At 38.5% G+C, this 26,552-nt stretch overlaps 1 protein-coding gene across 4 annotated transcripts in view; it reads left to right on the top strand.

The window, feature by feature from the left end:
* Positions 1 to 26,552, top strand: part of PDSS2 (decaprenyl diphosphate synthase subunit 2) — a 118,210-nt gene that overhangs the window by 28,160 nt on the left and 63,498 nt on the right. For 3 of the 4 annotated variants that reach the window (XM_065056638.1, XM_005509475.3, XM_065056636.1), the window contains exon 2: positions 22,381 to 22,512. The exons of the other annotated variant lie outside the window; for it this stretch is intronic. In XM_065056638.1, the coding sequence (XP_064912710.1) occupies positions 22,381 to 22,512 (132 nt within the window). The remainder of the gene's footprint in view (positions 1 to 22,380; positions 22,513 to 26,552) is intronic. 4 annotated transcript variants of the gene reach the window in all.

Raw genomic sequence — 26,552 nt, 5'->3', positions numbered from 1 at the left:
AGTGTGTAACTTTTTTTTCTCTTCCCCCTTACATACTTCATGGAATCATTTTGACTGTAAAACTTGACTGGCGTCATGCAGTTTGGCACGGCTGCCACCTTTTCCAAGACGAGATAGGAGAATTGCCTCTTCAGTGCTGCTTTGGCAGCCAACCTCCCCCTCCATTCCCAGCTTGTGCAGGAATGGGCTGTTCCTGGAGAAGGAGCTGGTGATTGTCAATCCACCTACGCGCAAACTCTGCCAAAGAAGAGCAGCTTCAATGACTGCTGCGACCTGTGGTGGAGCCACCAGCCTGGCTCCGTCTCTTTTGGCTTTCCTTTCAGTCCTGTCCCTGCTCCTTGGGCTATAAGAGCAGGGACGGGAGCTTTGGCATGTGTGGCAGCAGCTCCTGCAGTGAGGAGGGACAAGTTTAATAACAGCACAGTGTAGGTGAAAAAAGGGGAGGTTGGGAGCCAGCCCTGCTGCAGGGTGCACTGGAGAAAGGTCTGTGAGGGAGTAGCCTGCAGCTCTTGTCCAGCCACAGAAATTGCCAAGATTGTGTTTTACAAGGGCTTCCAAAAAGTCTCTGTAGCCTAGATTAAGAAGTTGTTAACCTTAAACTGTATTGTATTCTTTCTTAGGGATTGAGGGTAGTGGTGATGGAAAACTATTCTAACTTCTAAAATGAAACAATAATAATCATAAGAAGGACACTGAAATACTAGAGAGGGTGCAGAGAAGGGCAACAAAGCTGGTGAAGTGCCTGGAGCACAAGTCTGATGAGGAACGGCTAAGGGAACCCGAGCTGTTTAGCCTGGGGAAAAGGAGGCTGAGGGGAGACCTTATCACTGTCTACAACCACCTGAAAGGAGGTTGTAGCATGGAGGGGGTTGGTCTCTTCTCTCAAGTAGCGAGTGATAATACAAGAGGAAATGGCCTCAAGTTGTGCCAGGGGAGGTTTAGATTGGATATTAGGAAAAATTTCTTCACTGAAACGGTTGTCAGGCACTGGAACAGGCTGCCCAGGGAAGTGGTGGAGTCACCATCCCTGGAGGTGTTTAAAAGGCATTTAGATGAGGTTCTTAGGGACATGGTATAGTGCTAGAGTCAGGTTAGGTTATGGTTGGACTCAGTGATTCCAAAGGTCTTTTACAACTGATATGATTCTATTATTCTAATTTTTTAAAAATCAATCAGACATTGAGTCACATTCCCCAGAACAACACCTTCTTGGTATCGGTGGCAATACTACCTTGTACTACACAGCAGACATGTACATTCCATTGTGTGTACAATGCTGCATTAGTTATGATTCTTTTATTAGGTGTAGATTGTGTTGGAAGAGATCTAATTTGAGTTACTGTGTGTCTCACTACGTATCATTTACAGGGACAGTATCCTGGTGATGTCTAGCTAAATAAGTCGTTCTTCTCCCTTCCCCTCTATGTTGCCCTTCAAGAAAACTCTGCAAAAAATTTTTGTTGAACAAAGAGAGTAAACAGTAAGATACACAGCTGGACCTTCAATATTCAGGAAATGCTGATGTTGTGTTTGTAGTCTTGTATATATTATTGGAATAGTCGTGGTATCCTCTTAAATGAAAGTAAAATGCAACAGATATATTCTGTTTTCTTTTTAGCTGCAATCTAATAGTAGGATTTGCAGTGATGAGGAACGATTCATACAGACGCAGAGACACACAGACACAGAGTTCTTGTTAGCAGCGAGAGCAGAGCCAGGCTGAGCTGAGCTAACCTGACTTTTATTAACAGTTCTCAATTTATAGGTTTACAGATACAGGCCTGGACCAAGAGGTTAGACAGGATGTTTTTTCCAAAACACACCACACTTGTGTTGTGACTCTTTTCAGTCACATTCCCATGCGTATCTTGTGGGCGGCATTCCAACCCACCCATTCGCACACCCAGGCCCAACATTCACACATCATAGATATGGGGGTGGTTTTCCAACCCGAGATATCATTCTCACTGGCCTGGGTTATCACTCCTTACACTCATAAAAACGTACCTCTGTACAACCTGTCCAAGGCCCTTTAGCTGGAATCCTGCCATTCCCACAGGATTGTAGCAGATCCCCAAGAATAGGAGAGTGTACCAGAAGCACCAAGTCCATGCATTCTGAGATAAGAGCTTGTTTCCTTTTATTAGTGGTACTTTATCCTTTAGTTAAATCAGTCCTGCAAAGAAGTACAATCATTCAAGCTTCATCATTCTGTTAGAGCTGCAGGATGCAGCTACTCTCTCTGCAAAATTGGAAGGAAATACAAGTTTAACAAGGGAGTATTTGTTCCCATCTTTGTTAATCTCATACATTACACTGAAAACTTCCCTCAAAAGAGAGATAATTCTAAGAGACTCTCAGAAGAACTTGAATTGCACAGTCCTAAAACTGGGAAGTTAGTATTCACTACAAACCATTTTTCACATTAAATTGATGGAAGATCATGACTCGAAGAATTAAAGTCCCAATACAAGTTCTCTTGTGTTAGCACACTGTATATTTACTACAGTGGTTTTAATAGGAGAATGCAATGCAAGAATAAAACTCTATTCTGAGTGCTTATGTTTATGACCACTATAATATTTGAATATAACAAGCATAATCTATGTAGATATAAAAGTACTGCATAATTTCTGTATGATGAAAAAAGGAAATTATTTGAAAATAAAGACTTTATGCTGTTTTATAAATTATTGACTTGAAATAGTTTAAGTCACCAGCATCTGACATTTCAATAACTTTGGATATACCTGGAATTACAGATCATTTATTTTACTTGTCATTTATCCCAGCTAACTTAGATTTTCTGCTTGATGCACAGTCTCAAATGCTTCTCTTCTTCAGCGCTAAATTGAAGTGTTACAAATTCCCAAGTCTTTGTGGATTATGAAGATATGTTTGGTAAATTTGATGCAGCATAATTGACTGACAAAAAAGAATTTAGATGTTCCATGGTTAGGTGCTATCTTATATAAATCCTATTGTACATTTCTTGTATTATTTTACAGAAATAATGCTTTAAAATTTCATGTTTGAATTCTGCAAGCATAATAGGCCTGTTAATACTGGAACAGGGGTACTACAAAACTATTGTCACACATGGTAGTAAGAACTTGGTAGTAAGTTAAAGACAGTGGGATATTTGGCTTATCTTAAAGTGGAGTCTTTGAAAGAGAAATTGTTCTAATGCATGAGTGTGCACGAGAACCCTGGTCAAGGACAGTATATTCTAATAAATTTAATGTTAATGCTAGCAGATGAAAGGCACTAAGAACTAGCATGTCTGTCCTCCCTTTTATTGCCTGGAAGAAGCATTTACATTAAATCGTGACATTGTCATTCAAGTCTCTAGATGGCATTAGCAATGTCCTCTGACACAGTCACCAAATTTCTGTCTGATACGAAGACTGAATATACTGTTTTTATTCTTTTATCACAATGGGCTCCGTGGAGTCCATTCTAAAAAGGTCAATAAGGGGAGCTAATTAAACTTTACTTGTTGAGAGTTTGCACCAGGATTGACATTTTCTATATACAGTCTATTAACATTTACAAGTTCTTATTTTTAGACTTCTACCTGATCTATAGCATTCAGATACACCCTTGACAGTTGAATTATAATTTTCAGTCATTAAATCCAGAGAACAAGAATCTAATTAAAGACTACAAGCTTTGATCTGATCTCAAGTTCTGCTCAGTAAATATATAGTAAGTAGTAGCTACTGTTGTCACTGAATTTAGTTAGCATGCACAGTTCTAGATCCTGCCATAGTGTTAAAGTGCCCTCTGAAGTCGCTCTGTTTTCAAAGCAGTTATGTCAGTACGTGAAGAAAGATTTCTCAGGAATGGGTGTTTCTATATGTATTAGTATTTGCAGTGGTTGGAGGATGTGAGGTAATTTTGCTTATGCTTTATTTTTGCTCTGAGTATGTTAATTAAATCATGTGGTCTTCTCTGTGAGATAAGCTGTCAGTAATTTGACATTGTTCTTTGTCCAAGATGGGCAAAACTGGGGTTCTCTCCGAAGATGTTATTGTTGGGAATTGTCCTGCTTATTGAGAAGTGTCACTGTGACACTATTGTTCTGTTTTGTAGCGCTAGTCAGTAGAAGCGTGTTTCTGCAGAGAGGACAGTGGTCTTCCAAAAACATGCAAATACCACAGTGGACCTGAAGAATCTTGTTTGATTTTTATCTGCTTCGTTGTCTTGCTTCAGTCCTGAAAGAAAAGGAACCCTCACTTATAACTGATTTCAAAGTTTTGGGTTTTTTTTGGTGTGGTGGTTGTTGTTGTATTTGGTGGGTTTTTGCTTGCTTGCTACTAAGAGCCTGCCCTTCTCCAGTTTATAGTGTGGTGAAAGAGAAAGTATTTTAAGCTGGGGAGCTGGTTGAGGCTGGGGGGTGCACTGAGGGCACTGCCTGGTCCCTGGTCTTCTGACACACCAAAGCTCTTGCAAGTTTGCTTTTGGAGTGGAGCACATTTGGAGTGAACATCTGTGCAAAGAGCTGCTTTTGTTCTTTGAGTTTTTAAAAGTTGGGAAAGTTACAGAGGACAGTGAGCATAAAGTCTAGAAGAAAACTTGCTGTAGTGTTCTCGGTCTATAATTAAGGTTGCACTTCAGTACCTTTAGTGTTTCAGGGATCGAACTGAAAGCTTGCCCAGAAGGTTGGACAGAAAAGTCAGGCTAGCCTCGATATGTATCGGTGGCCTTTTAAAATCACTGGATTTTGCAAATTTATCTGAAGAATTATCCAGGTTATAAAAATCAGTGTGTGTGTTTTGGGGCTTTTTTTTTTTGTCCTTCTGACAGACTGAATAATTTTTGTGTCAGAAGGTGGTGGATTCACAATTGTCCTTCCACATAAGCACCCCTCCTGAGGCTATCAAGCAACAATATAAATAGGCAGGAGTGCATGTAAAGACTTACTTTTGGGAATTATGTCTTGCCTCTGGGTCAGACTGTTCATTGTCTCTGGAGGTTTTTGTACAGTTTCTACTTTTTTCCAATAGAGTGAAGTGTTTTCAGTTTCCTCACAGCAGCGTTGTATGTCTTGCAGAAATTTGTCATGAGAGGGAAGACCTTTATGATTTTTATTTCTTGAGGAATGAGTGGCCACAGTAGAATAATAAAGCATAGAAATAGATACTGTTTCTTAGAGAAGAATCCAGTTTCTTCATTTTCTGCCTTTTCTGATCACTGGCACTTCACCACAGAGCACTAATAGCATTTCATTTTAGAAACCTCAGGATCCGCTGTGGCCGGGCTCATTGGCAGAAAGGAGACACCTGAGCACAAACACAGAGGCACCAGAAAGTTCTCGCGGGCTACCTTGTAGTCTGGTGAAGAGAGAAAATGACATCTCTGGAATTTTTTTGGAATGGCATCTAGCAATGTTAAACACAGTATTTGCCAACTGGTAAAAGCACAGTTGATAGGTAAAGAAAATTGTTGAGAACGCTGTGTATTATAATTGTTGTGGTACTGTTTTGTACCACAAAATATGTAATTCTGATATGTAATTCCAGTGACATGCTGCTTCTTAGATATCTGTACATTTTTCATTTACATTTTGACATTTAAATTTACATCATTTTATGATCCTGTAATTTTACAGCTCATCTTATATATGCTTTTTTCAATGGCAAATTGAAATCACAGATGAAGTGTGCTTAACTTGAGTAAAGAAGAAAAAAATGTTTAGTGGGATGGGGAAAAAAGAGTTGTAGCACACAAACATATTCCTTGGCTGCAAGCTTGTATGTGCAAATTAGACTCACTTATGAGAACGACCTTTTTCTTTTTTCTTGTTCTAACAAATCCCAAGGGAAGTGCATATGGTTCCTCAAAGTATTAAAATGTATCCTGCTGCTGGCATGGTAGGGAGCACAGTTTGTAATACTCAAGAACTGCCAGCGAGCTGCAGTAAAAATATAACTGGACTATTGGATTTTTGGTGAAAGTTTAGCAAGTTTGCTACAAGTACTTTGACCGCCATCCAAAGTTAAGTTCTGACCTACAAATCTAAGATGATATAGGAGGGGAAAAAAATATTCTTTGTTTATCTCTTTTTGTCGTGCTCTACCTCTTAATTTTTAAAAAATATTTTATTTTGGTAAGTCATGTATCTTACAAGCGTTTTCTGCTGAAGTGTTTGCCCTAACGTTTGTCTTCTAAAAGGGACTTAATAATTACACAGCTATACGTTAGAGACAATAAACAGCACTGTTGTGTGCAATGTAGTGGTAAGAAAATTTTATTTGAATGCACAGTGTTGTTTTGACCAAAGACAGCCAAATAGAAGAATAGAACAAGCTGGCACTCATCATAAATTTAAACTCTTGAGCATGCAATCTTTAATGTTTGTTTGTTTGTTTGTTTTTTCTCAAACTGAAATTGCATAGGGACTATTTAATTCATCATATCAAGCTTAAGCTCCTCAATTAATCGAATGATTTTAAGTGTATGTAGTAGAAAGTGGCTATTTCTAAAATCTTACAGAATGATGTAGAAATTGAAGTGAGAGTTTCAAGGCTCTCCAGCTGTGCCGAGATGGTAGCTCTCTCCTCTAATTCATTCAGATTTACTGACGGGAATGTTTGTAGTTGCATGTCACTGGCGGAGCGTAGTTAGCGTCACTGGGGTGATTAATCAAGTCACCGCACACCAGGCAATGTGTATATTGGATTTTGTCTTCTCCGCTGACCCACGTGAGCTAAGTGTGGTCAGACATAGTTGGTGTTTAGCAGCAGTAACAGCTGGAGAGCTGGTGGAGGGAAAACCAGCCTTTTCAGGTAACTTATCCACATGTCAGCACTCTGCTAATGTTGACAAAGTATCATTTGGGAAAAACTGTTTCATAGAAGCACATAAATTTGGGGTGAAAGTTTAAAAAGATCCCAAAGTCTGAAATTTGATTTTTGTACGACTTTTTGTGCAGACATTTTTTTCTTTATAACTTTTTCTGTAGCACTGCCAATTCTGCGCAATGGATTTACTGGAGCATTTTTGATTTTTCAGAAGGTGGTGATGATTTGTCTGAACCACTTTGGTTTTTTACTTAAAGTCTTCCTTGAAGTTTCTGAGTGCATTGCTGGAGGTAATCCTGAAATAGTATTCGTATTTCATTCCAGAGTTGGCTTATATAACAAATTAAAAAAAAAAAAGATAGAATGATGGAATACTGGAAATCATTCTCCCTTTTTTTTTTTTTTCCCCCTCATAATTGTATTTGCTGAATGTATTGTTTTTTTTCCTGAAATGTCAGTACACTTGAGAGAATAAAAAGCCTGGGAGTTGTCATAGTTTTCAGTGAGTTATGTCTTTACATGTGTTCCTTTTGCCATTGACAATAGTAACAGTTTGCTTTTGGTATAACTAAAGAATATTTGAAATAAGTGTAGAATTACTTTCAGAAGCATTTGACATAGTTTGTCAGTAGGTGGTGTTGGTTTGGATAATATTACATTGTATAGCTGCAAGCAGCATTTTGTTGATTTTTTTTTTTTTTTCACTTTAAACAAATTAGTTTTTTTTTTTTTCTTTTAGGAAAGAAGTTTAAATATTCTTATTGCAGTGTTGAATTGCAGTTTATGTGGATGAAAATACAAAGCAGAAATGTTCTTTCAGGTCTTTAAAGAAGAAATAGATTTTCTTCAAAGTGAGCTGGACTTCCTGAAGCAACTTAAGTTCACATTTTTCATGTAACATGAATTCTATCATAATTTGTCAAAGATTAAGCTACTCCTGAAAATGCCAATCCTATTCTGAGTTTTACAAGTCATGTAAAAAACATTAGTTATCTGCCTGCAGTCACAGCCAAACGTTTCTCTCTCCTCATTCCCACTCTACTTTGTCTCAGCAAAGGTTTAATATCAGTGCTGTATTTCTTTATCACAGCCTGGCATTTAATTTTTATTTGCCTTTCTATCTCTTGGACGTAGGATCAGATCAGTGACTTGAATTTCCTTCCTTGTGACTCTTAATTCTGGGATAGTTTTGCTTCTGGCAGCTTCACTTCACTTTGAGCTCGTTTCAGTTTTCTCTAGGCAGCGGACCTTGGAAAATCTTTATTTTCAGATTGCCTGAAGAAAATTCCTCTATTTTCATCTCTCCTGTTACGTTGTTTGTCTTAGAAATTTTTCAAAGGTTGCTCGACTTGTACAGTGAATAAGAGTTTTCCTTGTACGTAGGCACCTGAAGTGGCAGATACACTTCCTTAAAGCAAATTGACAAGTCTGGCATGTCATGCATTTTTCGTCTTTCTTTTCATTCTTGCTCCTACTCCAAGAATGACAGTTTTAGTAAGATGCCCTCCTTTTTGGCAGTTCTGAAGTGGCTCTTTTTCCCCTTTGTTAGCAGTGCTGCTTTCCGCTTGTTTGCCGTGCAGTCGAGGTTGCTCCAATGGGGAGGAATGAGGTTCCTGCTCCACATTCCGGTGTTGCTGCTTCTTGCCAGGTTTTTCTTGTGGACTCCAGTAATTCCTACAGACTATGTCCCCAAATGTTACCCTCGGACTCTGGCACGGGGCAGTCCAGGAAAACTGAGGTGGTCAGTACCACCAACACCTTTCCTGAATAACTGTATAACTTTAGTACAGAAGCTCCATCTCTTCTTTGTGTTGGTGTTCTGTTTTTAAATTGTGGTCCATCTTTTTGAATTATGTCTGACGTATATAAAGCAATCAGTGTGAGGGCTGGGTTGTCTTATGTTATACGTTAAACCTAGAATCCTTTTCAATTATATACAAAACATGCGTTTGCCTTTTGCTCCCTACCCTATTCTGAATTTGGTGGTGTTCTGTATATTCGCCAAACTGACGTTCAGGCTTTTCACACAATTCTTCTTCTGGTTTGCCATCCCTTTTAAAAGGGCTCTGTTAAATTGAAATCTTATTTATGTGGAGTGCTAATTAAAGGTTTTACCCCCACCTGTGTAGTTCCAGCTATCTTTGTAGCTTTAGATGCAATTTCTGATTGTTCTTAAAGATTTTTTTCTTGTGCAAAAAGAGAGGCTATACTTACTGCAGTCCTGTTAATATGAGATTTCAAATAATTTCTTGTCTTAGTCTCTGTCAACTGTAGAAATTTTAGATATTTTTCAAAAATAATCCTTAGAACATTTAGACAAAAATAAACAGGTAAGCCATAGATGGTGAAATAGAAGATGAAAGAAAAGGCTTATACTTTAATTCAAGTGTCCTCCTGTTTAGGATCATTTTAGCAATTCACTCTGAAACTGCTATTCCCATGCAGTTTGATGTAGATACTTGTCCCCAGTTTGTATTGTCCACAGATTCGCCAAGAGTGTGCTCTGTCCTGTCATCCAGGCCATTAATGAAGACATTGAATAGTATTAGCCCCAGTTTCAACCTCTAGGATACACCACTTATCACTGACCTACAGCTGATCGCGAGCCTTTGAACCCAGCTGTTCAGCTGGTTTCCAATCCACCTCATTGTTCGCTTACTCATACTTCGTCTATTTATATATGAGGGTGTTGGAGGAGACAGTGTTGAAAGTACTGCTGAATTTGAGACACACAACATCTGCTGCTCTCCCCTCATTCACTGAGCTAGCCTTCTCACCGTAGAAGGCAATCAGGTTGGTCAGGTGTGATTTTTCCCTTCATAATCCATGCTGACTACTGCTGATCATGATCTTGTCCCTCTTGTGTTTTCAAAATTGTTTCCAGGGTTACTTGCTCCATTACCTTCCCAGGGATTGGGTCTGACCATCCTGTAGTTTCCCAGCTTCTTCCTTACCTTTCTTGAGGGTAAGAGTGACACTTGCTTTCTTCTTGTCCTTGGGAATGTTCCCTGATTACCAGGACTTTTTAAAGATTATGATGTGACATGTCAGTAATATTGGGTAGTTTTTTTCAGCACTTGCTGCTGCATTCCATTGACCTGTGTACATCTAGTTTGTTTAAATGTTCCCTAACATCATGGTCCTCAACCTGATATTGATCAAATTCATATATCAAATGTAGAGATTAACACTGGATTTATGTTATGGTGGAGCTAAATCACTTGGAGCGTGGAAAAGGTGGGTTTTGGTGTAGCCAACAGGTGAACAACAGTATCCTAAAGTGACAGAAACTGTGTTGAGTTTGCTGGAATGTTGGTCACAACACTTGGCAGTAGCTTGATCCTTGAAGGCACAGACAACAACAGGGACTTCTTGTCATCTGAATGTGTATGTACTTCTGAACGGGCTTGTGCAACCAAACTCAGCTAGGAATTTTATGCTAAATACTGTTAGGTATCTAGAGTTTAAGCACTGTTGAAAACTGTTGGGTCTTGGCAGAATGGACCCCACTGTTAAAATGTACTTGTGTATCATTTGCTTGGTATCGAACAGATAAATAAAAAGCTAGCAACAACAACAAGTGTGTGATTACCAGTTGAACTTGTCACTTAATGCAGTCCCATTTGATGTGCAGGAAGACTTCTCGCCCATACCCTAGCACATTTCTGGCTGCTCTGTGCATATTGAATGCTTGTTATGCTCTTAATCTTTGTCAAACATTATCCACATACTTAGTAGTTCACGTTTTTCCAAAATGTGTTATTGGTTATTTTATGAAGTTGAGTGGCTTTTGAGAGCTCTGCGTTGTGTGGGGACTCTTTCGAATCTCAAGCTTATTAGTGATACCTGCTGTGATATTGGTAGCAGATTGCATAGGAGCAGACCTGGAATTTTGTATTTGAGGTAAAGAAAAGATAACTTTTTAGCTATTGCATTTGTCCTTGAGATGCTGTAGTTTAGAGGAAAAACACCAGATTCTCAAATTCTCTATTGCTTATTTTTGTTAAAAATTTTGTGGGAACTTTATGTGCCAGCACTGAGTGAAATGGCATGAATTTCAGTGGGAGTTGGATCACAATTATTGATGTTTTTAATAGTTTGATAATAAAGTAATTTATAATCTGAACACAGATGATACTTTGATCTAAAATGTGTAATTTGGGCTCCTGACATGCAGTCAGTAAACCTGATGGGATTTCTGCTTCTGTCTTTCTGCTACTCTTTTTTTTCTGATTTATGACATGAAATGTATTAAACAGCTAACACACTGGAGGAATAAGCCAAATGCAATGGCAAAAATCTATGTTAGCTTGTACCGTTTGTAGTTAGTGCTTCAGACTTTTCCAGAGAGGTACCAAATTAAATTAACCTGATACTTCCAGCCATCAATTAAATCAGAACACTTGTACGTGATGTGACATAGCTACAACTGAAAGATTAAAATGCAGAGATTTTTTTTTTTAATTTTACAAAACACCTGCAAGAATAATCTCACTTTATTATGACATAATGAAGTTGGTCTACAGTTTGCTATATCTTCTATGAATCATTTCAAGTGCAATACAACAAAACCTTAATTCTAAAGCACACTTTAATAGCAGTGGGTGTAAATATAGTCACACTTCTATTTCCTATTTGAATTCATTATTTTAATCCCTGTCAGATTCATATTTGTGGTAGTAATGTACCCTACATGGCAAGTGCTGAGAAAACATTTATAAAAAGCTTTGCCAGAGAAATCTGACTATGTAGACTACAGTGTCTTTACTTTTGAGAATCTTCATGTATTTATGAAAAAATAGCTACTAGTTAAGCAAGCCTGATTTGTAGATTTTGTTGCTCAAATACCCAAGTTACTTAATAACTCTAATACATGAGATAGAGTAGTACAGCAGTTCTATTGATATGTTGGCAAAGAAGCAAACATGACCGGTCTTTACCATCTGTTTATAATGCTATATAAAGAAGACCTTACTGGTTGCCATAGAAACCAGCATTTCCAAAACCACAAGTGCTTGGTTAAAATCTCAAGCCTTCAAAAGTCTTGTCTTTTCTGAGGGAAAAATAATAGAAAATCTTGAAAGTTTTGCAGTGATTTTTTTTTTCCCCCCCTAACAGTTGCTTTGCTAATAAATGCTTTCAGTATTTTTGCGCTGTAACTTCTTTCATGACTTTGTAAATTTAAAGTGGTAACTTAATGAGCTTATTTCACGCTTACCAATGATCCAGGAAAAGGGGGCAGATATTATTTGGGTTGCATGCTCATCTTTGTAAAGGAGGTTTTCTGTTTAGATGAACAAGCCTGATTGTGATATCGACACAACGGAGTGACAACTATGATATTTGGGTGGAGGTCACATTGAAAATACTTCTTACCTGAGAAAGGCCAGATTCATCTTAAATATCAGTCCGTCACCTGGGTCTCATTGAGAAAGGACTCTCTAGAATCAGTAATCTAGAGAAAAACGTCAAATGAAGATAGTACTGGTACAAGTTATGGACTAGGTTTGTCCCTACTCTCCACTATTGGCTTAAAATTGGTTTGTTGGGTTTTGGTTTTTGTGTGTTCTGGGTTTTTTTGTTTGTTTGTTTGTGGGGTTTTTGTTTGTTTGTGTGTTTTGGTTTTTGCTGTGTGTGTGGTTGGTTTGTTTGTTTTTTACTTGAAATAAATCATTGAAAAGCCCTCAGAGTATAGTGTTTAGAAGTATATACATTTGTCATAGTATCTGTGAATATTTATATTTTTTCCCATTTGTGACAGTATGTGCATATCACTGCCTTGCATTCTGTCCTAGTTATCCACTGTGTTTTAAGGTGTGTTTTTCCCACCAGTTTACAAAAGGCTTCTGCTGTGTATAGCCACTTAACTCTAGTAGGTATTGACACATGTAGAGGTGCTGCATTTGAACTAACGGTGCTGGTTGGTTTTCAGCCACTTAGAACCATTTCTATTTCTTTCTGTTTAAATGGAAGATTTGTGTTTATAGGACTTTGGGTGTGTATTTGCCTTAAACTACTTTAAGTGAGAACAATCCATTGAAGGACAAAATTTGGAACCTCTTTTTCTCCACTAGTAAAGAGCCTTCAGTGTTTCTAAGGAATAAATATTTATAGTCAATTAATCGGAATAATGCTGAAGATCAGTTAAGTTGTTATTTAGAAATATTGTTGAGTACAGAAGGTTAAAAAGGGCTTCCTAGATCATTCAGTAACGACAATACGTATCCTAACATTTTTGCCTTTTTATGTTTCATCCATTTGTAAAACTTGCTGTGAGCATTTTCAGAGAGAGATAATGGCCAGGAGTTAGTTGACCTATTTCATTGTTGCATTCCCCTGGTACAGTTTATTTAATGCAAAATACATTTTTATGACAGGCTTTACAATTACAATATTGCTGAAATGACACTGGACCTCCAGAGGTGTCTGAATTCATTAGCCTTGTGAAGCTAATAATATTTCTGTCATTCACAGGACTCTTCCAAAATATTTATATTGCTTTCACTGAGCAGAATATTCCTGCCTCCGAGAGAGAGCCTGTTTTCAAAAAGGTAGTCTTGTGCTTGAGGAGACCCGTTGATGTTGGTCGACAGTGTGGGGCTAGACCTCCCACAGAGTTTAAATAAAGTAAATATTGATGGAGAAATCAGACGCACAAAAATTAGGCTTCTGTTTAAGTATTTGTGGTTAGAAAAATAAGGGTGCCAGACCTGTGAGCTACTCCTGGTCAGAGTAATTTCACTCAGACACTACCTGCATTTTTTGGTGTTAGCCTGCCTGCTATCCACATCACATTCCAAGATCAAGTCAAACACCGACCAGGAAAAACGGCGGAGACTGGCAGTCGGGTTAAAAATACATTTTGGTGGTTTGTTTTCTGTGTAGTGTCTTTAGTGTCATCCTTAAGGTAGTCCTTTTTGTCCTCTACCACTCATAAGATCTGATGGGTAGAGGGTAAAATTATTTAAAGAACATAAAACAAAATATTTTTTTTTTCTAGATAATCAATATATTTGAGATGAATGTCTGGTTATAGCTGCCCTTTATTTTTATAGTGTCCATAGCGGACTCTTTTCAGATCTTAAATGACAATGCAACCTAAAACCAGCTCTTTCGAAACTTTATTTTCAAACCGTTACTGTGCGTCTTCATTCAAGTGAAAATGTTCTGTTCTTCTTACCAAGCAAAACTTTTTTTCCTCTTCATCCTCAGCTGGTCATAAGGTTTGCAGAAATATGGGAGTTTAGAATGGTTTAGAATGGTTTTGTTTGTTGTTTTCTTTAACAGCAGCTACTCCCATTGAACCTAAGGGATAACCTATCCTAAAGGAAGTAAGTACATTTAAAAAACCCCCTGTGAAATAGTATGTAGGTATGTAGCTCATCTTTATGACAGTGGTTCAAATAACCTCTGCCTTCGGGAAACTTGGTAAACCTAGTAGCAGTGGATGGTAGACTGATTCAGGTGTCTAAATGGGTTCTCCAGACTCCAGGGAAAATGCCTTTCTTTTCTTTCAAGAATTCAAAGGCTATGTTGGCATCTAGGAGCTGTAAATGCCTAAGTACGATGAACTGTAAGTAACCAAAGCCAGAGATTGGTATTTGCTTTGCACCTGCCCAAAAACTTGTAGTTTCTTTAACTTCATCTTTATAAGGTTTGATTTTTGTGGGATCTTGCCCATTTGAATCTCCACAACTTTATTTAACCTTCTGACTTATCTTTCCTAGAAGCATCATTGCTGTGTTTAAAGGGGTTTTGGAATTTTCTTCTTGAAAGTACTGCAATATGCAGGATATATACTAAAGCCCAAAGAAATAGGTACATCCAGAAAGAGATCAGTCTCCCTTCTGATCTTGAAGGGTGCTCCAACTTTTCATGGAAATCCTTAGAAGAGTTATGTCTTGAGACTTTCTCTTGTGATAAATTCATTCTGGGAATGATGCAATTGACCCCAAGTTCTGTGTGCCTCCTGCCATTTTCAGCATAGTTTTCTACACTCTCAATCCCTGCGAAGATCACATTTAATAAGCAAAAGAGTGATGAAACTTTGCATGGAATTTTTCACCTTTAGTTAAGAAATGTTTCTCTTTGTAAGCCAAAGCCTGTGAAAACTGAGCAGCTATTTTCTATTCTCATGGAGTCACTCAGCTGAGATGTTGCTTCGTTTCTATGCAGTTTGTGAAGAATATATTGAATAATTTTAAGACACACCTTATGTGGATTTCTGGGACACTTGAATACTTACATTTCATACAAGCTGTATTTTAAGTGTATGTTGAGTGAACTTTAGTCACTCTCTCCAGAGCCGAGACTTCATAAATGCAAGAAAAGTTACCCAAATGTATGAAGTTCTTTGCATCTTGAAAAATGCAGCTTTTGTGGAACTGAGCATTTTGAGGCCTGTTTTACTACTGATGGCCTCAGTTGCCATTCTTAAAGTATTCCTAAGACTGCTAGGCAAATGGCAGCACAGATACAATGTTGTCTGTGTCAGTTATTCAGCGGCTGTGCCTATAGAGGTGCAGCTGTAGACTCAGTTTTCAGGCAAGTACTTTCTCACAGGGCCACAACCGTTGTTTTGCTCATGATTAAGCTACCATCTTGGCTTAGTCTTAGCATCACACCATGTGGTTGTCGAAATTATTCAAAAGTTCCTTTGAATCATAAGTGAAGGCCACACTACTTCTAAATTGCCCTTTTTATTATTTCTTTGTGGCTCTGGATGAAGAGCCAGTGCAGAGACAGGCCTCTGTCATCTTCAAACCAGAGTCCTTTTTGGTTTTTGTCTGTCATATCTTGTGTTTGCTTTGTGATTGGCTTCCCAGAGCTAATGGGTTGAGACCTCTCATTTGCAGGCAGAGCAGCAGTGCTGTTAGAAAGACCTCCCTTGTCACCTGCAATAAGAGCATGTTCCTGGAAAAGTGCGACCTGAACGTCAACTCCCCCAAGCCTGGCCTGACCCATTCCACAGGTCTGCTCGAACTCAACAAACCCTTTAATTACTAGACAGTTACATAATGCTAATCAACCCCATCCCCATCACAACCCTGTTTTTCAGGTAAAGAAATTCTTCTAACCCTAGAAGTTATTTTTCATACGCAAAGACACGTTTAGTCATCAAAGCCGAGGAGTAAGTATCTGAAATGCGCGTATTCTCATCTACAGCCTCCAGTGGGCTTTTTAAGTTGAGATGGCTCGTGGGTTTAAGAGCATCCATCTTTCTATCATTCCCTGTCAGCTGGATATTTAATTTGAATCCCATTTTTAAGTTCTGTTTTCCCCTGTGAAGTAAGCTTGTCTTCCCCGCTTCCCACTGAACTGCACTCAAAACACGTCATGACGAGGCTGATCTCCCTCTACAGATGTAGCTGTGGATGTTGGAATCGACCAGGGTTTTAAATGTATTTTGAAGGTATGTTGTGCAGAAGGCTACTTAATATATACTTGAAACTTGAGTAGCAGGTGAAAATGAGTCTCTATACTGCTGTTAGCATATACCTAATATATAAAATTGAATGCTCGGAGTATTTAGATGTATACATGTTTGAGTGTGATCATATGGTGAATCCTATGATTCACAGAAGTGCAACTATAATACAGTGGTTTAACATGCATTTAAAAAATGAGTGTGTCAGAGAGTTTTCTCTTATTTACTTCTGACAAGTCATTAATAAAGCAAATTGGATAAAAGCCCCGAGGCTGGTAGAACTCTTGCATTTCTAATAAGGAAGCTGACAGTCTTACCAAATAGCTCTGTGCCTTACCTGTAGTGCTAGATATAGAATTGTCAGTTATAATTAATTTTGAAAAAGTGAGTGTTTTGTTTTGTTTTTTTTCAAAATGTACATGCACCTGTAACCGTGAGCACATCTTGAAAACCCTTCTATATTGAGCAAAATAGATGTTTCTTTCCCAAGATGTTACAGATTTTAAATTGCGTTTATATTGTCTCATCTGGGTTTGTCAGTTTGAATAGAGGGGTTTCTTTTTCAGAAGAGTTTGTATTGCAAGCTAAAACTAGCCAGTGTTTTCAATGACATTATCCTAGGCTTATAAATCTTCTTCATCAGCATAATTGATTTTGGTTGTGTTACAGGCTTTCCCAGCTGCTTTTCATTAGAGCTGTGTGAAAAGGTGGTGGAATTTTTCCCCCTCCTTTTGTTTGACATCTGAGGTGGGAAAGCAGAAGAATGGCTGATCACCACCTCACATCTCTCCCTGTTTTCCTTCCCCTTGTAGCTAAACAGAGCTCACGTATGACCTGAAACAAATAAAATGCATGGAAAGAAAGGAAAAAAAATGGCCAGCAGAGGTGAGGAGACCAGGGGTCTGTTCCCTTCAGTCACTACCAGCAGGCCAGTGGCTGGAGCCCACCCTGGACCATGGTGGATGGGCTCCATGGGCTGCCGCAGTAACTGGTGAAGGGATGCAGATCCAGAACATTTGAGAAATACCAAAAAACATTTGACTAAACATTTAACAACCTCTTTTTGACCCTTCCAGAATAGCTTCTCGCATCTGTTTTGATGGGAAATGTGTTCTGTATTCTTAGTGGTTAAGACATTAGGAAAAGGTTCTTCTCCCAGAGGGTGGTGGAGCACTGGAACAGGCTCCCCAGGGAGGTGTCACGGCCCCAAGCCTGACAGTGTTCGAGAAGAGACTGGACAAGGCCCTCAGACACATGGCGTGAACTGTGGGGTTGTCGTACCCAGGGACAGGAGTTGGGCTCGATGATCCTTGTGGGTCCATTACAACTCAGGACATTCTATGATCTGTAAACTAACACTGCTACCCATCAGCGTGCTCTTTTCTGCTACATCCCCTTGCAGAGTCAGTTGACTTCACAATTGCCCGTACATTATTTTTTTTTTTTCGGTACCATGAAATTTCCCCCATGTCCCTCTCTTCCTTACAGTAACTGTTGTATTTGCCATGTTTCCTCTCTATTGTTTAATTTCAGAGTTTATTTAATGAAAAAAGTGGTAAGATCATTAGCTGGTTTTTGTCTCTTGTGAATAATTTAAAATCTTTGCAGTATTTAGTCAAGATTGCTCAAAAATATGTATGGTGCTGGCAATAAATAGTTGATTTTTTATTTTTTTTTTTTTTTAATGAAAGTGTAAATTACTGATGGAGTTAAACCTGACAGTTACTGAAGGTTAATATTTTAACTGCAAAGTCTACTGAAATGGCTGCACATGTGTAGAAATACACAAAGCATTAAGTGAAATGCTCGTGTTTGCTTGATTTATTCTCTGCAGCAGACAGACTCTTGTAGTAGGAGGTGTAATTTGCAGCACATTAGCTATTAGCCAGTGTCATTGCTTGAGTGGGTGGTGTGAGTCTCTGGTGCCTGTACGGTGTCACACAGCGCATGTGTCAGAGCCGGGCGCTTCCCCCTGTGCTGCACGATGGATTTTTTGTGAACAGTGTTCTGTATCTTAAACTGTGAATCTGCTAGTTTTCAAATGGGTTTTTCTGTCACGTGGATAATATCTGGAGTAAATGTGTGTGTGTCCCAAATTCTTAGTGTTTTGCAAAATTCAATTGTAGAAGTGTTTGACATTCCTGCCTTTTTTGATATGCGGTCCCCTGAGGATAAACGATGTAATTTGGAAGATACCCAGCCTGTAACTTAGAGCAAGCAAAATGAAGCTAATGTTTCTTTCTTGGGTACCCTGTGCATGTACTTGTGGTGTTCAGCAGAGGTTTTTCAAAGGAGTCTCATCTTGATGCATCTTTGTGTGTGTGTGTGTGTGTCTGTGTGTGCACGGTTTCACTTAGTTTGCTTTTAGTTCACTTTTTTCCCTAGAGGCACCTGTCTCCTGCCACATACCCATCAAGACTAATTGCACCATCTGGAAGACTTTTGTGTAGCTGTTACTTATGCAGAACATCTCTTGGGAGCTTAATTCAGAATGTGAATATGACCCCTGAAGCCATGTCAAGTAGCTGCAGTAGTTTCTGGTGTCTAACGGTAGGCTTTATTTGTTTCAAGTCTAATGCGGTTTGCTTTAGTGTGGGTATGTTACATGTCAGTAGCACAACTTCAGTCACATTCTGAATGGAATTAGACTTTGACTACTGCTTTGGTAATTCATGGAAAATCCTGTCTAAAGTTACATCCAAACCAGATGTCACACACAGGCTGTATGATTATCTGTAGAAATGACAGACGTGTTGCTCCTTATTATTACACTATTTAATTTTTATGTCCTGTTCCTCTCCCCACCCACAGCTGCACTTCTCATTAGTAGTTTTCTGCTAAGAATGCCAGGCATGTGTTGCCCGCAGTGTACTCCCCTGAACAGCTCTGAACACTTGTTTTTGTTACTGCTGTGAAACCGAGTATTTTCAGCACAGGTAATTTTCTTCTTCTGTTCCACACCTAGTCTGGATCAGGTAAAAGCACTGTAGTGCTTCACTTCTACTGGTGTCTGTCTAGGCAGAGGTTTATTTAAAGGCCAGTGCTTTATCATTCTGCGCTGAATACCTTTCTTCTCTTCTTCTGTTATATGCTGTTCCTTGGCAAGCTGTAGAGCACCTGGCATGAAAAAATGAAGTGTTCTGATTGTTGAAATTATCACCATAATTTGCTATATTTTGGTGTTGTTTTTTTGTTTGGTTGGGTTTTTTAAGTGCTATTCATTTCTTGTAGGATCCTGCAATAAGTAAGGCGTGCTGATTTTATGAGCATATATATGGGGAAAAAAGTGATTTTTTTTTTTTTATTATTATTACATATTTTTTCTCTCAAAAACCATTCTTCTTTAAAAATAATGGAATTGTAAGTAGTGTTGAGGAAATATATTTGAATGTAATTGCGTTATCTGTGTATCTTGTGTGCTTGTGAGTAATGTGGTCAACTGAAGTTCAAGCCAGAGAAGTACTTAAATCGCCACAAACAATTATGAATTCTGTACACAGGATACATACGCACTATATATCATTTATCATATGTATTTTCTGTGTTTCTTTTTTCATGGGTAGTTTAGTGTTCCTTATGGCTCTGAATTTGGAAATCTATAGAGTTTTAAGTGTTTAACTCTCTTGTCTGCATTCTGTTGACTGTATATTGGAATCTGGTGAGAAAAGTTATTTAGCTGCGTGCTTGATGAGAATAAAGGTATGCAAGTTATAAATTCACAGAATGCTGAAGGCAAGCACCTGTCCCCTCCTCTTTAAAATCCTTCACTACATGTACTCTTTAGGCAAAATAAAGGTGGACATTGCAGGACTCTTGGGGAGAGTTGAGCTGTGCAAGCCTGACTGGGTTTGAGTGGTTGGGAAGTGCTGTGGGACTGGTCTCCAGAAAGAAATCATTGTCTGCTCTGAGAAGTTTGATAGTATCTTCCTTTCGCTTTTTCTTATGCTGTTTTATTCAGGATTTGTTTTGGTTGGGTTGTTTTGTTTTTTTTTTAAGGGATCTTTGAGGATGCAAGAAGTGAGAGCTGGCGGCTCTGTGGCGTGGTTTATCTTCAGGAAATTGTCTGGATCTCATGTGCTAAAATCTGTGCTGAATGTCCTTGACTAAAATATTGATTACCCATGTACTCCTAATTTTCAGAAACATTTTAATTGGTTTATTTAAAGATAGCTAGCAAGGTAATGTGTTAATTGCTTTTTGCATTTCACTGCTGTGTTAAGAGACTAAGGTTTAATTGCCTTACTACAGATTAGGATTGTTGGCTAGTGCTTGCTTTTGGCTAAATTTCAGTTTTGACTGGAAACATTTGGTATCTACTTAGTTCTTAAAACCTCAGCTTAGTTGAACTAAACTCTGTTACTGTCCGAGGCCATACGTGCTTGTTGTCTCTTTTGGAAAATTAGCAGAAGTTGATACCTTCTCCCACACCACAGCTGCCCAGGTTACTGAGGGTGTGGGATGGACTGCCACTGACCTCAGTACACCCCACCCCAAACCTGTCCTGGGTGGGCCAGTCCCTTAGTCCACAGGTGAAGCAGATGGGATGTGGACATATGAGAAAGGCACAAAACAAATAGCCTTGGCCTTGTTTGGCTCATTATACCCCACCAGAGCTAAAGATGTGGTAGAAAGCCATGCTAGCCGTACTGGCCTGTGTTGATAATCAGGGGCGTTGTAGGCCGGAGCTGCTCTGGGTGTGAGCTCAGGGCTTCTCTGGAGGGGGGGGGGTGTTTGCCTGGGATTGGTGCCAGTGTGAAGGTCAAGGCCAGTGGCTGTCTAGTACCAGCTACCTGGGCAAACCCTCTCATCCTTCTAGAGTGTGAGACATGGGCCATTTCCCCATCGCTGCAGGAAAGGTTGTAAAGACGCAAGAAAATGACTCAAGATTTTATTTATTTTATTTTTTGCAGTAGAACAAGAGCTTTCACACAGAAGGGTGCTATTTAAATTATTATTTTAATAATGTTTATGTATCTGTGTAAAGGAAATAGTGTACTGAAGATGTTCTTGCCTTGTGAAGTGGAGTAAATGTACTGAAACAAGTCCAAATGAAACTTTAGGTTGCATCTACTGTTCTCTTTATGCAAACGTACTTCCAAGATCAACATCTTACATGTTCATTCAGATGTTTTAAAGACAGTTCTGTTTTGATTTCCTTCAGTTATTAGAGCTAAAATTATACTCTGGTATAAAATGAGTTTAAATGCTTGTTAATCTGTGATGTAGTTCTTCATATGATTAATTTCACAAATATTTAGATTATATTGGAGATATGGGCTCTTATCAGTTGACGGATTTCATAGCATCTGGAATCTATTACCCTTTCTTTTAGCTATTTAGCCTTTTTGATGAACATAAGTAGCAGCTTGACAAGGACAGAAAGATACAGTTGGAGACATTCCAGTCAAAGAAGAAAACTAAGCTTGCTTTAAAACAAGTTAATTTCTGAGGTGGTGTATCTAAGTGGTCATTGAGAATTGCTTTCAACAGATGTTTTTGGGGGCAGTTTCCTTATGACCCCGAATTTAAAGGTGCAGCCTTTGAAACAGTTCTTTTATTTTTTAAACAGTCCATCGCTAGTTTATTTATCTCTAAATTTTATTTTATGTCTTTCATCAGTTTCTGCAAAGTCTGTTCCTGATATACTTGGACATTTGTATGTGTTGTGTAGTTTGTTTGTAGCCACCCTAATCTAAAAAGTTTTCTTTCAGCAGGTTATAGATTTTGGTTGTACCTTTGCTCCATTCCCTTTCTCCTCTCAAAGTAGGAGGCTTCTTTTGGCTTTTTTGTACTTCAAACAACAAGCTGAAAGCTCTTATGCTCCTGTTACACTAGATCACATTGAATTGTTCTGAAATACTCCTTTCATGGCATGACATGAAATGCAGGAGATATGCTGCTCCTTGGAAATATAAAAGATTTAATCCTCAGTACTTGCTTTTATCTGCAGTAGTAGTATTTCATTGTACATGTCAGGTAAAGGATGACGTAAGATCATTACTGATAATTGCAACTTATTGCCATGCAAGCGTGAATATTGAAAACTTGATGAAATGATGGCAGCCTGAGATCTGAGTCTTTCTGTCCACTTCAGTATGATTAGATTGTGAAAATATGCTTTTTTTTTTTTTTCTTTCCTTTTTGCAGGGGTTTTGTGTATGACAGCCGAAATAATTTACAGATGCGAGGTTTGGTTGTGTTGCTAATTTCCAAAGCTGCTGGACCCAGCACGGCAGAACTCTCGTTCCAGCACAACATGGTCAGTGGAATTTATTCCAGGTACGCAGTAACCTTCTTCAGCAAGATACGCCAAGGTACCTTTGATGGGCAACTTCATGGTGGTATCAAAGCATCTTAAGTGGCCTGCTCAGCAGTTACAGAAAATCAGTACTTACCTAATTACAAAACTTTGTCCCTTGGATTTATATAAGCTTTCCACAGTGAAAACCATTTCCTACACAGCTCTTATAATACCCACGCCTATATCTTAATTGTGGCTTCTGGGCACAGCTGAATTTTTGATCAAGACAGTTATTTGCAAGTTTAGGTACTAGGTATCAAAAAAGTAAAGATGCTAGAAAATCTTTTTTAATAGAGTATTTAAATTTTGAGTGATGCAGGTGTTACTCAGGTACCTCTGCTTACTTGAAATTTCAGAGTCGGATTGCCAGTCTTGTGGAATACCAGTTGGTTTCACTGAGCACATAAGTTTTGCTGTAGTCCTTTTGGAGGATATTTTCCCATGAAGCAGCAGTGTAAAATGAAGTTTTTACCTCCCACGTGTCACAGCAGAATTACTGAGCCTACCATTAAGATTCTTCAGGCTCTCACTGAGATAATTCAGCTTCACTGACTCCCTAAATGTTTTCTAAAGTATTTAGATTACTTAGTACTGGTAACAACAGTAATCAAAAACAGTGGTTGCTCTCCTTTGTATATTCAACAGTTAACTGTTCCACTGAAGTAATAAGTGAGATCTGATCGTAAAACTTGAATTCTTGAAATCCTTTTGAAAAATTGTGGGTGTTGCTTGGTTGAAGGAACATGCTGGTTTTGTTTTGTTTTTTTTTTTTCAGTTAATCCTGTTTCTGACCACTTTGATTTATTAAATGAAGACGCACAAACCTAGTGACATGTTTGTTTCCCAGTGTCTTTTAGGAGACATCATTGTAAAATTGAAAAGACCAAAAGAATAAAGAAGTTAAAATATATGTAGTGTCATAAAATAACGGAGAAGGGAAGTGTGGATGAATGGGTACAGACAGAAATAACAATAAGTAAGAAAAAAGACAAAGCTATAAAAAAGGCTTGTTATGGAAGGCTGTGTTGTCCCTCTAGCTGTTTAATTCCATTCTTGTTTTGTTTTGTCCTTAACGTCCCCTTAGGGTTGTAAAATTTTTATATTTATATGCAAATGATGCTGTATGGAAGCTTAATTCTAATTAGTTAATTATAGCACAGGAGGTATTTTCGTTTGTTTTGTAAATGATTAAAAAAGTTTACCTTAACTATGCCTCATAAAAGGAGAGAAAAAGCATTATTTTCTGATAACTAAGTTCTTGAGTATGATGATTCTGACCATGGAGGTAACATTTGAGCATTTTAAGCTGCCAGTGGGAAGGTGACTGGTGGAAGTATTCATTAAGGAGCAAATAAGACCTTGAATTAATAATGAACCAGTTGGTGTAAATGGACATCATTGGAACTATGCCAGTTCAACCAGCTGAAAATCTAGCCTAATAATCTAAGTTTGAGCAAGTCGATGGCCATTATAATAAATATCTGGTTCAGAGTTACAAAGGTACTTCAAAAATGAAGCCGTTTTGAATACGCCCACACAGGTTCACTTAAGGTTCATTACTGTCTGCAAAAGTGATAACTATGGAGTTGTTAATTTAAATGGATTTTCAATGACACTTTAAGTCTGTAGCACGGTGTAAATATGAGCAAACTGATGCACATGAGGAGAATGCCAATGCGTTGTTCCATTTTGTGCCACAGCACCCAGTTCTTGCCCTCCGCTGAAGTCACTGTGAGTTTTGCCTTTGACTTCGGACTCATTTCATTTCTTTAAGGTACTTTTCCAAATACAGCCTTTAAATGTGAGCCGAATTTCTGATTTGGATTTCTCCATTGCATAAAGCTAAGAGAACAGACAGCTTGTGAAATTGTGATTGGGTTTTTGTGACTGTTTATTTATTACAAATCGTGTTTTACAAACTGCTTTCTCCTAAATAAGAACAAAAGGACATCCTTTTCCATTAGTACATTTTTGTCTGCTATCTTGGTTGCAGTGTATGTATGGTGTGTATATTAGACATACATATCAAAGGCAAAGTATATCCCTCAGTGATATGAAATGCAGAAATACACTTAATCCTTTATTATTCATACATGTCACCAGATTTGGAAGTATTTTTTGGAAATAGATTCATACAGATTTTCAGCTCAGCTGTAAACTATACAGCTCTTTTTGTTGCTGTGCCATATAGTTACTTCATCTATATATATAATATTTTGCTGGAAATATTATTTCTGGCACTGTAATGAGGATCCTCATTGCCTGATACTTATGTGCTGTGAATGTTATATGGTGGACTATTAGCTGGGACATGGCTCACTTGATTTTAGGCTACTTAGTAGTGATTAATTAATTGCATTCCTGAAATCTGAGCGTCAGCTAAGTTGTTCCAGTACTTGCCAGTGATTGCACCAGCCCAGTCTTTCTTTTCCCACTGTTTGTGTTGGAACCAGATTTGTGCTCTCTTTAAATATTCAGTCCCACAGTGGATAGCCAGGTTACATCAGTCTGCTATATCTGGTACTACATTAAACGTATGATCTGTGACCAGGAAGATGTAACAGTGCAATAATTATTTAGCTTAGAAAACCACAAAAAAATGTGGTAGACTTTTTCATCCTGGAATCTGGCATGTTCTGCATAACCTCTTCTCCCTATTTCATATTCTTGAATCACAGTATAAGTAAACAATACAATAACTATAATTGAAACAGAAAGACACAGAGAGCTGAATTTAGAATAGCATTTTTAAAAAAATCCTATTCTCCTTATCTCTAGATATGTCAATTCATGGGACAATTGACCTGAATGTATAAAAATAGGTTAGCTAGCTGCTTTGCTGGCATCTGTTTCTTACTAGTACACAGTGGAACACAATTGATGCCTGCTCCTATAGAGCAATCTTTTCCAGAATAATGAGGATTACTATTTAGGTAGTTACAGGAACAGAACTAGCATAGTTATATGGTGCTGCCTTTGGCTGGCATTGCCTCCAGCTTTAACACTTCATAACTTGCAGGAGACGGGATCTACCCGCTTGAAGCAGGGGATGTGGGGGTCATTGTGTGCAAGGATATCGTAGTGACTGCTGGTTGCCTTATGAGCCAAGCTGAAGATAAGGAGGGAAGTATTTGAAAAGCATGATTGGCACGCTTTACTCCATACAGCCACCTCCCTATGGTGTTGCCAGCAATCTGACTTTATTCCTGTTGGCAGGGAAGAGAACCTGGCTTTACTGCCAGCTCAGCATCAAGATCCCAAAAGAGGATGAAGCGGAGAAATAGCAGCACAGTAATCAGCTCTGTTTCAGCTCTGGACAGATTTCCTAACGTTGAAACTTTCTGGTGGTCTCTTAGCTTTTAGCAAAATATTTCCTTGGCTACAGAAGCGTTGCAAATATAATGATGAAGCACAGTGCTCACTACAGAGTGTTCAAGCAGTATCATGTAAGGGTTGATGTCATCACCTCTACTCAAGCAAAGCGTGCAGCATCCCGTATTCCCTGAAACACCTTGCTACTCCTGTGTTGAAAACAGAACTCACGTTTGGTTTTAGGCAGAATCTAAGTAATGATAATTTATCATGCTGATAGTATCAGAGAACACCTTCAGCATGACCTGGGAGCCTAGAGCTTCGTAAGAGCTTTGAGACCTGTTTCATAACTGGTGGTTACACTGGTCTGACATACCTCTCTGTTGCCTGCTTTCAGAGCAAAACTCACTTTGATAGTTTAGTATGGAGCTTGCTGTTCTTTGCTGCTGGAAATGACATTTTTAATTGAATTTTCTAAACACAGCTTTATGCTCCATAGCTGGTGCTAGATTGTTACAGTTGAAGATACCAAGACTGGCTTGGGTCCTCTCACTAAATAACCCAAAGGGGTATCCTTGGCTTTATATTTAGTAATGATTCGTCATGGAGCCTCTATACTGCTGATTAAAAGGTAAGTGATAGCAAAGAACAAACTTAAGCCGTCTCTTAACGCCTCAGTATCCTTGACTCTAATACAACAAGTTAT

This window comes from Columba livia, chromosome 3, assembly GCF_036013475.1.
Source record: "Columba livia isolate bColLiv1 breed racing homer chromosome 3, bColLiv1.pat.W.v2, whole genome shotgun sequence".
Taxonomy (NCBI): domain Eukaryota; kingdom Metazoa; phylum Chordata; class Aves; order Columbiformes; family Columbidae; genus Columba; species Columba livia.
This window is presented reverse-complemented; position numbering and strand designations above follow the sequence as displayed.